At 36.9% G+C, this 19,084-nt stretch overlaps 1 protein-coding gene across 1 annotated transcript in view; it reads left to right on the top strand.

The window, feature by feature from the left end:
• The window catches only part of LOC121874507, a 70,397-nt gene extending 67,589 nt beyond the window's left edge, over window positions 1–2,808 (top strand). Inside the window, exons 16-17 of the mRNA XM_042378665.1 lie at window positions 672–776; window positions 1,336–2,808. Of these exons, the coding sequence (XP_042234599.1) occupies window positions 672–776; window positions 1,336–1,594 (364 nt within the window). The 3' untranslated portion in view covers window positions 1,595–2,808. The remainder of the gene's footprint in view (window positions 1–671; window positions 777–1,335) is intronic.
• Window positions 2,809–19,084: the final 16,276 nt, after the last annotated feature.

The raw sequence follows: 19,084 nt of genomic DNA, 5'->3' as shown, positions 1-19,084 counted from the left end.
ATGACAGGAATAGCATAACAATTGACCAAAATTAAGCACTTTCACCTCAAACCAGAATCCCCCTTAATGGAAGTAAAATGTGTGCAAAGAAATTAAATGAGTTTATCTAAATGAAATAAGGTAAAAGAATAAGACTTGGGAATTATAAAACATTGTTTGATACAGATCAGTTACGAGAAGCAGTAGAATGACATGATAGCAAAGCACCTGAGAAACTTCAATCAGGAAACAGATAAAAGTTTATTTAAGGATTTTAGGCTTGGGATTATCTTAGGAAGAAGTGGATTTAATGCTGATAGTTATTATAATATGTTAAGGGGCAAGAATCATCCTACACCTACACAAGGGGTCACAGCTCAAGGTTGAAGAAGCCACTAATCCAGAAAACTGTAAGGGCAAACTTTTCAGAGTGAGAATTATAAACTTTTGGAACACTCTCTGGCATCTGCCAGAGAGTGTTGTGATGGCACCGAGGGTGACCTCTTTCAAGACCAGACTTAACCAACACTGGGGCAGGTACAGATACATTCAGGAGTCAGTACTTGCCAACAGTGCATAACAGAGATATGGCCGACCACCCAAGTGGCTGACGAGTCGATTAGTAGCAAAGAGGATATAAGTAAAAAAGGGGAGAGTTTTGGTTAGTATCTTAATCTATTGTTATCTTTCAGATTGAGTGAAGAGTCTAATCTATCATCAGCATCTCAGTCAACAGCACCTGATGCTCCCTTACCAAGTGCTACTCCCACACCGATCCCAAATCCTCAACCTCAGCAGTAAGTGTCATGGATCACTTCGTGGTCCTTAGGTACTTAAAAGACTCAAAACTGTATTGTCATTTACCTAGCAGTGCAGTATTCAGTTGCCATTGTTCCATGATTGCTTATGTTAAATATTGTAGATATTTTGTTTAATTTTGTTAACATGTTGTATGATTGTTTTTATACTTGACAAATTTTTCACATACTGAGTACATTCTTTTTTTTCTTACTTGGTATAATAGTATAGTACCAGCAGGACTCTTAGTGCTCACTTAACTTCTTCTTACACCCTTGAAAAGTTGTTCATATCATTAAATGTCTGCAAGCCTCAAGGAAGTGGATAAAAAAAATTATAAACAAAATAATTATAGTGAAAACAGCCAAGTGTTTACTGTACTGTACATAATTATACTGTATACAGTATATTGCAGTTGGAGAAGTGTACTGTACCTAGAGTTACTTAAGAATAGCTTAGTTGCAAGATTCAGAGAATTATGTAACAGTCCTTTCAGAGTACCTTAACTGTATACAGTAATAGAGGTTACGATTTTACTTGTATCTTCAACCGTTGCAGCTGGCTGATGGTGGCGCTAGAGGGCGTGATAGGTTGGGCTCGAGGTGGACAGTGGCCGTACTCCCCCCAGCAGACGGTACAGGGTGCTCGATATGCATTTACATCTCTGCTGCTTCTGCTAGCAGCATTTTTCCTTCTGTTAACTATTTCTTCTGGTGATTCTTCAGTGCTACAGCCTTATCATCCGGGCTGGACTACAATTCACCACGTGCTGCACCCATTTGTCACCGTACGGTTCTTGGGTCCACCACCTACGTGACCAGCACCACCTTGCATAATGAAATGTGAACAAATAATATTTTTGCAGTCAGCAGAGACCTGAGAAATTTTGCATCTCTAAGCAACATCACATTTGATGGAATTGCAGTTGGAAGATATGCCAGCGATGTTTATTATTATTTTTAGTTCCTGACAAAACAGTTGCATGTCATAGGTCACCAATTAGACAACTTGTGTTTTCATAAGATGGGATGACATGGCATGGGTTAACGAATTACATAGTTAATGTCATTTGTATATTTAGTGTCTACTATTGGAAGAATGTGTATTTTTGTTTCATTGAGTACAGTACAGTATATTTCCTTGGTTATTTATTATCCTTTTAGTATATTTTGTTCAAACTTTTATAAATGACAGGGATTATACTGTATACAATAACCTTATTTTGATACCATTATAAAGCACAACTGTATAAGATAGTCATGTGAGTCTTAAATTCTCCTTATTTAGTTGTGACACTTATAGAATAAATCCTAAAGGTTAAACCATCCAATGTGTAGAAAAAAACTGCATTTTTATATTGTGTATGCATTAACAAACCTGCTTAAAGTACCCTGAATATCAAAAGGAAATTATTTTAGATAGAGCGTAATAAAGTAGATATTGTACCCAGAATATCAGTGAAAGTCCAATGTATCAGGTCCATAGTGCATTATGATAGAGGCTGTTTCTTTGTTTAACTCTGAGCATTTTATATTGTGGGGAGAAGTGCCTTTGGTGCAGTTAATAAATAATGAGCATCATACTATCAGTCATATAGTTTCTTCTATATGCTTGGTTTAGTTTATTATATCTGATGGAAGGAATATATTATTAGTGCCATTCATAAGTAATTACCAGTGCTTTTAACTACCCCATACACTGTCTCTGGTAGTTTGCCTCTGTATAATATTTGATCATGTTTATTTGTTGTAAAAATGTCTCTGCCAAGTAGTGGCCATCATATTGGACAACCTTTTTTATCTTATGTCTGAAAAGAGGATTATCTTTTTGATTCTTTGATGAAATAGTTTACATAAATATTTAGGTGATAAGTATATTTTATTTACTGTGATAAATAGATAGCAAGTCATGTAATTCAATAATATTATTGTACCAATCTACAGTATATCATATTTTTTACATTTTAAGTTCAAAGCGAAATTTATTTCATTTAAAGATACCTGAGGAATATTTATTAACTAATAAAAATTGTATGAAAAAATATATGGTATTTAAGCCCATTTTTTTTATAACACAGGACTGTACATATTGTACAGTACAGTATTTGATTGTTGGTAGGTAGTAGGTAGTAGGCAGCTATCAAACAGGGAGGTACTACCGCCTGGGAAGATATTGGAAGCATAATGTGTTGTCTAATGGTAGACCTTGCTGCCATATGGCATCACAAAAATTGTGACCAAGTCCCAGGTTGCTGATCTTTCTTTCTGCCTCATTTACACACAATTGCAGGGTCTCAATTGTTTCTCTTACTTTGACAACACAACATACATATATCGTTTCTCACTTTTGATCTTTTACTTTTTTTCATTTTTGTATTTACTTTTATCTTCTTCGCCACTGATCGGCTTGTTGGCAATCCTTTACAAGGTTGTTTCGTAGCAGATGTTCCATCATGGCATCTCTTGCGATGCTCTTGTACTTTGCACACTATGCTGGTCAGGATCACTGGTCTATAATTATTTGTGGAGTGATGATCGCCCTTCTTGAATATAGGACTCACTTAAGCCATTTTCCAGTCATCGGGGACCTTTTGTTCCTCCAGGCATTTACATGTGTAGGGATCCTCTCGTATTCCTAGAGGTACTGGGTTTAGTCTTGGGTATATATTTATCGATCAAATGGGTCACTTTACTAGTTATGATATTCAGCGTAGTGTCTGTGTTCTTGTGCTTTAGTGAGTCAGGCCAGTGGATACCCCTCATCCCATCGTAATTTCCCTTATAATATTTACACCTTGGCCTGGCTTTAACTTGAACTAGGTAACAGTTAGATCTGAATGACAACACTACATGGTGACTGGTGCCAACTGGGGCATGATGTTCCAGTTTGGCCACCATACCCTCCTCGTTTGTTATGCTGAGGTCTAGTGGCTTGGGTGTTTGCTCCCCTCTGTAATGTGTCAGGTCTTTAACATGTTGGAACAGAAAATTATCTCTCAGAGTTTCTACAAAAAGAGTAGCAGGGTTATTCAAGTCATTTGTGGTGAACTCGTTTCTCCAGTCGATGTCACCAGTTAAAGTCACCCATGATAAAGAAGTGGCTAAGGTTGAGCACCGCTGCATTGTTCATTAAGGCTCTTAAGTTCCTTTGATTTAGTGGGCTATAGTTTGGGGTATACTGCCAGACTGGGGGTCACTAATACTAAGGGTAAATACTTAACTAATCTTAATTTCTAAGGGTCGCTGCCACCAGACCCCATCTGGACAGCATGTAGCTCATTAGGTAGCGTGCAGAGTGGACTTGGCATTGGGTTAGGTTTTCCATTGACCAGATCGATAACAATCTGTGACCTTACCTCGGTCATTCCTCCTTACACTATCCCTTAACACATCAGACTGCTCCACCTGTATGGAATATAGCACCGTCGGTTATCATACATAGTAGCACCATCTCAACACATATGTTACACTCCATACCTGCAGGTATGGGACTCCTTGTGACTTTTAGGTATAAACAACAGGCACCTCGTTCACACACCGCCCTCGGTGGGTAAAGACGAGGGCTTCACCCAAAGACATACCAGTACTATTTCTACGCCTGGTATTATAGATCGCTCCAAGTGACGACCGCAGAGTTTCTCATGGTCTCCTCATTTGTGACTACTCATTTGGAGTGGTGTGCTGGAAATCCACAGGTTCACAGTGGATTGGCATAGCTGGGAGTAGTCACCACCTGTTGGGACGCTCATAGGGATAATGGCTGCCGGGCAGCAAGGCACTCCGACCGCATGGAACCTGAGGTGACGGTAGAATGGAGGGTACTGAGAAATAATGCCTGACAGGCGGTTATCACACCCCCGAACACATTACTATTACACTTATATATCAGGCAAAGCTTTAAACTGTAATAACTTCTATATAAGCCTTAATTATAGGGCGGGATATAGCCCGATAGGACACTGACCTGTGGTGACGGTAGAACGGAGGGTACTGAGGGCAGTGCCCTGCCGCTCATCACCGTGTAGGCCTACAGTTTCCAATCTTTAATTTTTACTTTTATTTCTTACGGTTCTCACCTGAACACTTTTCGGTATATTGTCACTCATGCCGAATAAACACATATTTTAATCCTAAATTACACACTAAGGTAAGGTCTTGGTTTGCTAGTTCGTGGGTAAATTCATTGGGTTATAATATCAACGCGGCACACCCGAGGCGGGTACATGACGCGCCTTAAAACAAAGGCTGAATGTTCATGGCGGGGGTGTATCAACTTCACTTAAAATTGTGGTGAGGGATCCTCCTCTCACACATTGCACTATTTGAACACAGACATAAGATTCTCTGATCACTGTACCTGTCGTGGGTATATGTCACGTGAGGATACGAGGTGTATTAAGTTCATACTGACGCATACAAGATTATTTCCTTTCAAGTATAATTTCTGGGTCACTTCCAACACCTCACATAGTTCTGATACATTTATCCTTTTTTCAGATCATTGTTCTCATGTATTTTCATATGATATCTGTGGAAGTTATGTTCGCTACACGTTCATAGACGTAAATAGTATGACCTTCAAACCCTGATCCACACTTAGTCCTACAGTACACTAGTCCGGCTCAATTGGACTTCAACATTCATCTTATGGATACCCTGAGTTCTCCTTAATGCTATGAATACATACAATTAATATGATATAACTGTACCTGGGTACAATACAACACATGGTCTAGTAACATTGAGTAGGTGAGTTATCCTTTAACAGTGTTTCCCGTTTTCTGAGATTCTACAAGCGCGGTGGATTTGAATGTTATATAGCGTAATATGAATTAAATGGGGTTTTTAGGAATGACAATGATGTGCGCAGTACAGGGGATCTGTTGATACACCCTAAAATGAGTAAGTCCCCCTCCCTTTAATTTAATTTTACACCACTTGGACTCTTCAAAAACATCCTCTCCTTGTACCCTCGCCTGGCTGTCTCTTAAGTTCTTGCCTAGCATAGATAACCACACCCTTCTTGCAGGTTTCTTGAGAAAGGTTCGTAAATGAGTCATATCCAGCAATATTGAAATTGCATTCCTCTGGGTCTATTCTCCTGTTCTTGTATAACGGTTCTACAACTCCTACAATATCGGGTTGTGTACCTTCAGTAGTGTTTCAAACCCCCTCTCTCTTATCAAGGAACGTGTCAATATTAGTGTACAGGACATTCAAGCCAGCATTTGTTCTCGGCAACGTCTCTGCTCTTAGTAGTAACTCCGGACCCCCCTCTATTCTCAGAACCTGCAGCATTTGCTAACTACACTGTATTTTGCAGGGTGTGGTTAGAAATGCCATTGCTAACACGGTGCTCGCCTCCTCCCGGCTGGTAGGCGGGGCTGGTGCCACCTCCCGAGTGGGAGGTAGAGCTGGTGGAGGGTGCGCTGCTGCCCCCTGGCTACACTGTCTAGCTGCTAGAGAGTTTTTTGCGGATTTAACTGATTTCTATCGTTTTAGTTATATAATTATACTTGCATAAATATAGGCAGTCAGTGGAAGGATCTCACTCTTGTGAAATGGAATGAAATTTCACACTCTGTCCTGTTTTGAAATGAAGTAGTGTACATAACTACATGGACGTATCACATTGTAATCCATTCAAGGATTGGCAGAGTTTACTTTTCAGTTTTCGCCATACCCGACTCTAATGCTGAACTAGAAAGGATATTCAGCCAGATACATATAGTGAAAAATAAACTCGAAACAGAATGGGAAAAAAAATGGCTAATGCTCTTCTTGCAATACGAGCAGGTTTGAAAATAAATGAAAAGTATTGTTTTGAATATGTAATACCGGCTGATATCTTGAAATTGATTGGAACTACAAATCTATACGTCAGTAAACCAATCCTGAAATCAACACCAAGAGCAAGTACTGTACATCTCGAGAGGAAACAGAGGTAGAGGAATTCGATGATTCCTCTTTCTTCCTGTTTTAAAGGTAGGCCATGTATATCCTTTGATGTTGATTATACATTTATATTACTTTTGTAACATTATAATGCCCACCGGTGTGCTAATTAGCTATGCTTCTATGTACTACCATAATTTATATATCATTCTATCTATGTATATATATATATATATATATATATATATATATATATATATATATATATATATATAAATAAATAAAGAGGGTAACACACGCTATTATATGTACAGTTACAATCTAGCAGGTTGGGGGTCAAATCTAGCTGGTTTTGGAGTCTCATGTAGTGGGAATGTAAATTTGTAGATGGCAACACTGCTCACGCGCCCCGGGCTTATAGTTGACCTGAGCTCAGTGGTTTACGTTTTTTTTTTCTAGAAAGGTAGATGCTTTCCTGTCTTATTATAGTCTTTGCTTTAAAGGCAGACGCTTTTCCGTCTTTCTTATATTAGTCTTTGGTGACAGCAGTACTCAATAGCCACGCTGACGCCGTGAGGAATGGGTATGCAACTACAGCTGTTTATCAGTTATTTGCAAGTACGTACGGTGTCTTTATTTTCATGAGCAAACTCGTTTATATTATGGTTAATATAAAGCTATTTAAATACAGTAGATATTTACTGAACTAAATTACAGTAGTTAATACATATGGTGTTAAAAGAGTTCGTTAACCATTTTAAGGGTAGTTTTTCCAAGGAGCCAATTGGTGAAGACTGAAGAGAATAGAAAGTATAAAAAGCAAAAGTAAAATAATGTTATCGAGAAAAATTACATTTGCTGCTAGTAAGGTGAAAGATCGAAGCACCTGAAGGGTTCGGTAATCAGCTCTCGCCAGTGACAAATGGCGGCACCGTGTGGGTGTGTTGATACAGTGTTTGATGGCTCTCCGAGTATTACGTTCGCTGTTTGTGGATCACCTCGTGTTTGTGGCGCCGTAAGGGCTTCTAGGACTCTATGGTGTGGGTATTAGTTGCTGAGTGCAGGTATGTTAAACAAGTTGTGTTGTACCATGGGGAGGGGGAAACGGTGCTTGACGGTCGGAATATTTTCGTAAAATTGCAGGTCAATGGGTAAAGAAAACGCTTAAAGTCACTATGGTAATGATATTTTAAAATAAACTGGGCCAAAAAAATAAAACAAATGTGGGTTAAAGTTCTTAAAAAGTCACGTGACTGTTGGTGTGAGTCGCAGAGGGCGAAGCAGACGGTTGTGGAGGTTTGTGTCGTTACCATCATAAATACAGGATTTTGGGCCTTATACAATGTTCAAGCAAAGAACAAAGTGTTGTTGGTGCTTTGTGCTAATGTCCAAGAGTACCGACAAATCCTCACCAGTCTCAACGTGTGTATTTGCTGGCTGGGTGCTAAAATGATGCAAAAGGCCAATAACTCCATCTTGTAAGTTTTCGTCACTGATGTCTATATTTAATGTTGTGGAAGGACTAGGGACGACCATGGCCAAGGGATGGGTGTGAGGCTGGGGATAGTGTGAATCATGATTTGGGCCCTGCAGGGGTTAGGTTCAGGGGTGGGGGGATTTTAGTTTTTTCAAACCATTTCTGATGTAAATGGTACTAGGAAAAGTTGAAAATGATGAGTTAAAACCATAGAACAGTCAGGGGGAATGACTGCCCTATAGTACAAAATTATCTATTTTATTGTGCTTTAATGTGCAACACAGTAATACTATTTTGAATATATAAATATTACTAGGCACATTAACTAATTCAATGGATATTAGCTGCCCATACAACAAATTTCTTAGGATAAACATTTCAAACAATATTGGTATTTGGTTTTTTGGTCACCTGGGGAACCTTAAGATTCTAACTGTGGGATTAAGTACTTTAAACAATGAGCACATTATCCATACTGGATTTCTGTTGCAAAGCATTTTTCTATTCGCTTTTTGAACACACAAATCATAGGTTAGGGTATGATGCGTTATAAGGTTAGCTTAACATACATCGGTAAGAGGGGAATAGGAAGAAATAGTTGTATAGGCTAGGTCAGGGAAGTTACCAAAAATGTGATGAGTTATATGTCACATACATCGTAAGGGGGTTAGGGCGATGAGTTATAAGGTTACCACATACCGCAAGAGGGGGTAACTCAAAACTAGTGATTTCCGATAGAAATAAAGGTCTAAAACGTTCATAACATATCTCAAACCATCGGAGAAAACATACAGTAGTCTGCAAGCCTAGGTACAGGGATGACCAAAACTTAAAATTTACCCAGTATAGCCTATCTCTAATCTAAACATCAAAATATTTATGGTAGTTATAGTAAAATTTTACCCATTAATTAATATAAATGATGATATATCCCGGTGGTTCATTTGTGACTCGTGAAAACAATAACAGCACTATGTTGTCATGTTTAGCATAGATAACCACACCCCTCTTGCAAATTTCTTGAGAAAGGTTCGTAAATGAGTCATATCCAGCAATACTGAACTCGCATTCCTCTGGGTCGATTCTCCTGTTTGTCCTGCACTATCTTACCTTAACTGACCTGCACTATCTTACCTTAACTGACCTGCACTATCTTACCTTAACTGACCTGCACTATCTTACCTTAACTTACCTGCACTATCTTACCTTAAGTGTCCTACACATGTGGTAAATCCTCAGAAGAGCCTCGTTACCATGGAGATTTTGATCGATCATTAAGTTGATATTCTTTATTCAATTACAGTATTATTATTATTATCATAATTCCTTTTGTTAAATATTGATATACAGTATAGTAGTTATCATAATTATCAATTATTTCATGTGATATTTCCTGGTACATTTTTGCAATTTCTTTATTTAATGTTGACTTTTTCATTAAATAATAATTGATTATTCAGTTAATATTCTATAATGGGAAGCAGTAGACATAATTCAGAATGATAAAATGAATTCTCTGTGAAGATCATACAGTAGATAGATACCAGTATTTATTCAGTAAAATTTTCTTACATGTTAACAGCTGGTTCAGCATGCAATCAGATGAACCCAGTAATTAATATATATATATATATATATATATATATATATATATATATATATATATATATATATATATATATATATATATATATATAGAAAGAGAGTATATATATATATATATATATATATATATATATATATATATATATATAGCATATATATATATATATATATATATATATATATATATATATATATATATATATATATATATATATATGCTGATAACCACAAGGAAAAAGAAAACACGAAGTTCCCAAGCACTTTCGTGTAATTCACATCTTTAGGGGTGAGTACAGATTATCATAATACTACAAAAACAATGTTTTGTTTGTGCTAGGAGATGGCCTGAGGTGCATCTGGGTAAACTTTCAGCATTTTTAGTATTTTGTGTTTCTCTCAAGTACCAAACTAAATTATTTAGTGCGAATTCGGTTTAAAGCGACCTCTCTTGGAACGTATCTCGTGTTATATCGATGTTCGACTATATTAAATTATATTTCATAAAACTACCTGTAGAATATATATATCCATATGCTGTAAATGAAATATAAATGAATTTTGTGCATAGACTTGGGCCCCATCCCTGCTGGGTGAGCTACCCCCATTATACAAGTTCTGTATACACGTGTTCCAAATATATCCCAAATCCGAGACCCTTAAATCGGCAAGCATTTAGGATAAAGGATACCCAACCTGTACTTGTGTTTACATGCAGTTGTGTACAGTACTGTACTACAGTATTTAAAACATCAAATACACACTACCCATTAGTTTTAATTCACATTTAAATAAATTTTTCAAGAATATGGAGCAGCTTAATTATTTAAATGTATTACCCTTATCTTGTGTTTGGGCACATGAGTTCATGATGTAGATTTGGTTCAAATTAATCAGAGGCGCTGTACTGTACTATACTATACTGTACTGTACTGTACTGTACTGTACTGTTTTAAATACTGATTAAGGATCTGGATTCAGAATGCAAAAATTTCACCAATTAGCGTTAATTATGACCCTTGAATTAATTAAACAAATTTACAGTAGTGTATTCATCTAAAAGTGGACATTTATGTAAATGTGTTTGTGTGCATGTGTATTTATTGAAGAGAGTTTGTTTGTATATATGTACGGTACTGTACTTGTATTTGTTTAAAAGTGTGTGTGTGTTTTGTATAAATGTTTGACTGTTATAGTGTAAAGGTGTTTGTGTTGTCAAGTAAAACCATACAAGCAGTTGTGTAACACAAGGTGTGACACAACAAATCTGAAGATTAGTTATTGCTGAAACTTGTCTCAAAATTATTTAATTTGGATGATAAATAAATATTTACTTTATTTGCCTTAATGGCCACCCACTGGAGGTGGTCAGGGTGAGGAAAGGAGGCCAGTGGTCTATGTAGGATCCTTCCATCGTTCTTGATAGTCTTGTCTCGTGTTATTTTTATTGTATGATAAGTTGCCAAGCTTAGAGTCATGTCCCATTAATTTGGTGGTGCGTGACATGACCCAGATTCATGTTTTCCCTCCTTTTCAAGAGTTGTGCCCTGTTGTGTCTTGTCAGAAGGGTTGTTAACCCCAAGGCCCTCAATTTATTTGGATAATCAAGATGACATAAATCAAGAATCATCTTAGTCACTGTGTTGAACCTTTCTAAGGACGTTAGGTTTTTCTGGAGGGAGGGTTTCCATGCCTGTACCGTGTACAGTAATCCAGACTGGGACGTACGTGATATTTGTACAATTGAAGGAGCATTTGCCTATCTTTGTGTTTGAAGGTGTGCTTTATAATTCCCAATTGTTGGTTGGCTTTTGTCACTGTTGCCCCCACTTAGACCACTGCCTTCAGTGATTGATCTATCACAATACCAAGATCTTTCACTTTATTGAAAGTATCCAGGAAAGTGTTATTAACAGAATAGTGGGGATTTGGGTTGTATCCTACACACAGTCTTACATTTTGCATTGTTAAAAATATTTTCATCTATATCATTTATGTACAGTAAAACCTCTCTAAGGCAGACTAATTGAGGAAGAGATAAGAGGTTGTCCACCTTAGAGTCAATTTTTCCCAAAAGACGCCATTTTAAACAAAAAACAGTACGTACGACACCAACGTCTCCAATTATTATGAAAGAAATACTGTACATGTTTTCTAATCAAAATTAATTTTAAAAGTAATGTACACAAAGTACTGTACACTTACTTTTAGTTCACTGATACGGCCATTGGCTTAACCTCACCACCCTTATGGGTACTAAACACTTTCTTAGAGGCTGTGTTTATTGTTTAATTTTTCAATAATAATGAAAAAAATATGAATGGTGCTTCAGCCTACGGTGAATATACTAAATGTTTAAAAACTTTAATGATATAAAAAATACAGTAGTACTGTATTTTAGGAAATAACTTTTGCATATTCCTCCTGTAGCCATAGTTTTCTTATATATACAGTACCAGGAAATGTGAGGAATATTACTAACAAAACTTACTGTATTGTATTGCCAGAAAAGTAAATAAAAGCCAAATGAAAGTTTAAAACACAGTCTCCATTTGCATACACTCCCTGTTTCACCATAGTAACGAAGATCAGCTGGGACGCTGATTCCCTAGCAACGCGCTCCCCAACACACACACACTGACCGTTTTCCCCTAACTCAGTCAGCTAACTCGTTTAGAAAGAACTGTAAATTCCATTTATGTGTTTGTCCTTAGGAGAATTATTTCTTTTACTTTTTTCACATCATGTATGTAGGATGGTGTGTGCGTGTAGCCGAGTAAAAATAAATGAGGAAAGTTACTTATATCTATCCGAAAATACGAGTTGAAAAACAACCATGTAACACCTCACAGCTTGGCCCAGTATGAGCAATAGGGGTTGGGTGTAAATGGGACTGCCCAGCATGGGCCAACAGGCCCACTGCAGTTTCCTCCATTCTTATGTTCTTACGTTCTTAAGATAGTTGCTTTCATTGGTAGCAGATATCAAAGTTAATTCTTTCCCTGCCCCAGCTAGGAAGTTAGGTAAGGTTGGTTAGGTTAGGTTCTATACATTGTTGTTTCATATTTATTATATACTTATCATCCAAAGAACATCTGTGGAAACAATGAACGAAATCCAACAACTTCTTCTGGTGTTAACCGTCTGCCAACATCTATGGTGCACTAGCCACAACGGTGATTTCTTCCAAAGTGGACACTGACTGGGCAGGGTTTGAAGATGAGGGAAAATGTGGGGTTAAAACACCAAACAAACCTTACTTAACCTAGCAGTCATAATATAGTCCGGGACTAATACCTACTATAGAAAGCTGGTGCTGCTATAGTGTGCTATCTAGTCTAACCTAAACTAACTTAACCTAAATATCTTGTAGACCGCACCCTATAGTAACTCCAAAAAGCTTACCTTATTTTGCCAATGCCAAGGGATTTTTTTTTTTTTTTTTTTTTTAATGTTTTGTCAGTGACTCAATTCTTATTTTCAGCATTTAGGTCACAAGGGATGCTTGAATACATCTATATAAAATGCTTGCACTGGGGATAAACCGATACCAAGATTTTTGCACCAACATTCAAGAATTTTTGGCTCAATATTTATGGTAAAAATTTAATTTCGTTGTGTACAAAGCCCATAGACACTTGGTTTATGTGTCATATGAACAGTTTTTCATTGTGTCAAATAACTGGTGGTTATTCAGCCAGATATTGGTCAAATAACTGGTGGTTATTCAGCCAGATGTTGGTTAAATAAGCCTAGCCTTTAATATAATAAGTGTTGTGTATTATATAGTTATTGGTTATATTTCCAGGAAGCTACAAGGACCAACAACACTGTTGACGTATATGATGCCACTGATGAAACACTGCTGACCTGAGGGACAGTATATGACGCCACTGATGAAACACTGCTGACCTGAGGGACAGTATATGACGCCACTGATGAAACACTGCTGACCTGAGGGACAGTATATGACACCACTGATGAAACACTGCTGACCTGAGGGACAGACTCATATATGACGCCACTGATGAAACACTGCTGACCTGAGGGACAGTATATGACACCACTGATGAAACACTGCTGACCTGAGGGACAGTATATGACGCCACTGATGAAACACTGCTGACCTGAGGGACAGTATATGACACCACTGATGAAACACTGCTGACCTGAGGGACAGACTCATATATGACGCCACTGATGAAACACTGCTGACATGTTGGAGGTGAGACTTACCTACTGTTAATTCACATCATGTTGTTCTTATTAGGTGTACAGCTGAGTCAACTACAGGTTGGGTTTCTCGAATCTGAAATTACCAAATCTGAAATGCTGTGAAATCCGAAAGTCTATTTCATTATACTTAATTTATGGTAGATAATTCTGTACACTGAATATGGTATAGTATATCATAATTTATAGTAGGGTAAGTATGTACTGTATGTGTAATGAAAAGGGGTAAGACACAGGCTGCTTAGTGCCTCAGAGTCAGGTGTCATGGTGATGCCAAACAGATGGTAGTGATTGCTTACCTTTCTGGGTCTTTAGTGTAGTACAGCTTATCATATATTTTATACCCAAAATTATTAAATTATATTTCATAAAACTACCCGCAGAATATACAGTATACTGTATAACCATAATAATGTAAATGAAATATACCGTATGTACTCGTGTTTAGTTCGAGTTTTTAAGACCAAATTTTTAGGCAAAAAAGTTGTGTGTCATCCTATACATGGGTAATAGTTTTGTTAGGTTGAATCCGTGCATGATGGGAAGGGCGAGGAGCAACTTTTAGCTTTAGACTTGAAAAATATTGACCATTTACTGCCAGTAAACAATGGAAATGTAAAATATGTACCAATTAGTAATGAAAAGCTGTGCAGTGCCTTCAGCAGACAGAAGCTCACCAACTTACAATAGGCTAACTTACCTTACATGCTTTTCAGTAGCTATGTTGAAGTTTTTAAATAGGCTAACTTATCATAGGCATCACAGTACCCATTGATCTACAAAAAGTACCGTAATAAAACCTTTTGATATTTTACACTTGATATAGTACCGCAATCCACCTCAACCTCATATTGTTTACACCCATCACCACGCACCACCTCACCATCTGGTTGAGTATCACAGACGGTACTTGTTTTTTCAATCGTTTTCAGTTAAAAACTGTTACATCACATGTATATTTACCTTAACTGTGCCTGAATCAATATATTCTCAGAAATAAATAGTAGTTTGCTGAAACGTTGATGTATTTCAATGTAAAATAGGATGTAAATACATGACGAAAACAAAAGACTTTTCAACTTCTTTTCGCTCAAAAGATGTTACTTAATCGTGCTTGAATGTTTTCAGTTAAAAACTGTTATATTACAATAATATTCTCTCCTAATTGACTTGAATAAATAATTGAATGGAAATATTAATATTTTCACCGAAACTACCCTGCTTTCTGTGTAAAGTGTCATAATAATGGTAAACAATTTGCTCTTCAAGGCCGGGTGTTTCAGACATGGCTAATTTCAGTTTATAGGACATAGAGTGCTTTTAGTGAAGGTTTGCTGTTACATTGCCCTCAAAAACTTGGGTCGACCTATAAATGAGGTACATATTGTAATAAATTAATGATTTCTTGGTCAAAAATCAGGGCCTAATTTCATACACTCCAGGTATTCTTATAATGAGTATATACGTATGGGTAAATGAATCTGTGCATAGACTTTAATCCTCATCCTTGCTGGGTGACATTCCATGATACAGGTTCTGTATACAGTAATAGGTGTTCAAAAATATCCCAAATCCCGACCCCAAAGCCCCAAGCATTTAGGATAAAGGATAACAACCTGTACTTGTAAGCTTACATGCAGTTGTGTATAGTATCACTTTACAGCATTTAAAACATTAAATACACTCTACCCATTAGCGAATTCACATTTAAATAAATTTTTTCGACAATATGGAGCAGTTTTATTGGCTTGCCGCACAGACATTCTTCTTGTGTTTAAGAATATGAAATTCATGATGTAGATTTGTTCAAATACATCAGAGGCGCCTGTACTGTACTTGTACTGTACTGTTTTAAATACTGATTAAGGATCTGGATTTGGTATGCAAAATTTTTCATTAATTAGTGTTAATTGAGACTTTAATTAAAACAAATTTGTTGTAGTGTATTCATCTAAAAGTGACATTTATGTAAATGAGTTTGTGTGCATGTGTATTTATTGAAGAGTATTATTTGTATATATGTACGGTACTTGTATTTGTTTAAAAGTGTGTGTGTGTTTCTTTGTATAAATGTTTGACTGTTTTAGTGTAAAGGTGTTTGTGTTGTCAAGTAAAAACCATAAGAAGTTGTGTAGCATAAGGTGTGACACAACAAATCTGAAGATTAGTTATTGCTGAAACTTGTCTCAAAAATGACTTAATTCTAGATGATAAATAAATATTTACTTTATTTTGCCTTAATGGCCACCCACTAGAGGGGTGGTCAGGGTGGAGGAAAGGAGGCCAGTGGTCTATGGTGATCCTTCCATCGTTCTTACAGTCTTGTTCCGGGTTATTTATTCTGTATGATGTTGCTGCTTAGAGTCAAGTGTCCCATTATTTTGGTGGTGCGTGACATTTAATCTAGATCTTCATGTTTTCCTCCTTTTCAAGAGTTGTGCCCTGTTGTGTTTGGTCAGAAGGGTTGTTAACCCAAGGCCCTCAATTTATTTGGATAATCAAGATGACATAAATCAAGAATCATCTTAGTCACTGTGTTGAACCTTTCTAAGGACGCGGTTTTTCTGAGTGAGAAGGTTTGACGCCCGTACCGTGTACAGTAATCCAGACTGGGACGCATGCGATATTTTGTACAATTGAAGGAGCATTTGCTCATCTTTGTGTTTAAAGGTGTGCTTTATAATTCCCAATTGTTGGTTGGCTTTGTCACTGTCAGTTCCCACTCTCTAGACCACTGCTTCAGTGATTGATCTATCATAATACCAGATCTTTCACTTTATTGAAAGTATCCAGAAAAGTACATAACAGAATAGTGGGATTTGGGTTGTATCTCACACACAGTCTTGGTATTTGCATTGTTAAAAAATATTTTGTTTCAGTTCCAAGACCATTTGAACACCTTTGTGAAGAAGTCTTTGCATGGCTGCAATGGTCATGATTGTTACCTCTTAAATACAGGTATTTATGTCATCTGCAAACTTGACAATATGGCTCTATATATTTTCATCTATATCATTTATGTACAGTAAAAACCTCTAAGGCAGACTAATTGAGGAAGAGATAAGAGGTTGTCCACCTCGAGTAAATTTTTTCCTAAAGACGCCATTTTAAACAAAAATGAGTAACACATCAATGTTCTTAGTGAATAATGTTTTCTAATCAAAATTAATTTGAAAAGTAATGTACACAAAGTACTGTACACTTACTTTAGTCACTGACATGGCCATCAGCTTAACTCACCACCCTTATGGGTATTAGACACTTTATTAGAGGCTGTTTACGTTTAATTTTTTCAATAATAATGAAAAAATATGAATGGTGCTTCAGTCTATGGTGAATATACTAAATTTATAAAACGACACGATATAAAAAAATACAGTAGTATTCGTATTTAGAAATAACTTGTATATTCCTCCTGTAGCCATAGTTTTCTTTTATGTATACAGCAAATGTGAGGAATAATACCAACAAAACTTACTATATTGTATTGCTAAAAAGTAAATAAAAGCCAAATGAAAGTTTAAAACACAGTCTCCATTTGTGAAATTCTGTTTCACTAGAGTAACGTAAGATCAGCTGGGATTGATTCCTAGCACCAGCTTCCCCAACACACACACACACACTGACCGGTTTCCTAACTCGTGGTAGAAAGAACTGTCAATTCCATTCATGTGTTTGCCCTAGGACACTATTTTTACATTTTTCACATTATGTATGTAGGATGATAAAAGATGTAGCTTCTAAAGTAAAAAAATAAGAGAGTGGAAAGTTTAGTATCTACCCGAAAATACGAAAGGAAAAACAAACTTATGTAACACCACAGCTTGGCCCAGTAGCCTGGTGGTTACAGTAATGAGTCTAACCTACAATGCTCAAATATTGTTACACTATTATATCAGTAAACACTAGAATAATAATAAATCCAGTGAAATATAGCAGGGAGCAGAGGAGAAAGCCATAGACTATTACCAACTAGTCACTTACCGCCCCTGGCTCTCACACAGGCTTATGATTGAAATACAGCACGAGAGAAATACATACAGTATCTTGTAGTATAATTTGAAAACAGGATAAACAAATTATATAAACCATATATTTACCTATGATAACATAATAAGAAACATCATTACTAGAGTGAGTGAAATATTATTCTCAAAACAACAGTTGATAACTCTTAGGCACCTGTGTCCCACTTAAGCGATGTCTTTGTTTATTTTAATTTTTAATTCTTTTGGAGCAAACAATTGTTCAGCTTAAGCAACAGTCCTCTCTCAAAGGTCCACTCTTAACGAGGTTTTACTGTATATTCTGCAAACAGGATGGATTCAAGGGTAGATCCGCCACACCACTGAGAACCTTCTTCCATTCTGATTGTACACCATTTATGACCACCCTTTGTGTCCTGTGTTTGAATCCAGTTGTTAATCCACTTCAAAATTTCGTAGATGTGCCATGTGGTTGGATTTTAGAGACTACCTGTGAATGTGGGACTTTGTCAGCCACTCTAGAGAAATCCACGATACTCAGCGGGTCAAAAGTTTGCTCTGGATCCCAACAGATAAATTAGACACCCAATATCAGACGAGAACAGTGGAGTCAGTTCAGACTGTTTCACCATGGGATAAAATTATGACCTCAACTGTACAACACGTCCACTGGCAAGCCTTGATCCATGTAGTCTGTTACCATTTCTGCTAAAATGAGTAAATGTGTTAAACAGAATATCTTTCCATGAAACTGTGTGGATGCATGATCAGTCAGGTGTTGGAAGAAGGCATCTCCCTTAGAGCTTACAGACACAGTGCATATATTGGAGTTGACATAAAGCAAGTGTAGTGGTTGTGGGTCAGAGTTAGTTTTTCCCTCGACATGTGGACCTTTGTGACTCAATTAGTTGTCAAGAGTAGTACAGTATATACAGAAGGTTTTTTCTGGTGGGTCCTGGTCATGTGTTGTGTGAGGAATGAATCTTGAAGAGGTCAAGCAAATTCTCTCCAGTTTGTGTGGTAAAGAGTCAACAATCCACTGTCTCATAATGAGAGCTTGTGTTCTGATGACTATGGAGTCTGCTACTTCAGAGGTCGAGTCAGCCTTTATAACA

The sequence above is a fragment of the Homarus americanus genome, unplaced genomic scaffold, assembly GCF_018991925.1.
Source record: "Homarus americanus isolate GMGI-L3 unplaced genomic scaffold, GMGI_Hamer_2.0 scaffold55640, whole genome shotgun sequence".
Lineage (NCBI taxonomy): Eukaryota > Metazoa > Arthropoda > Malacostraca > Decapoda > Nephropidae > Homarus > Homarus americanus.
Note: the sequence above shows the minus strand (reverse complement) of the source record. Positions and strands in the feature narration are given on the sequence as shown.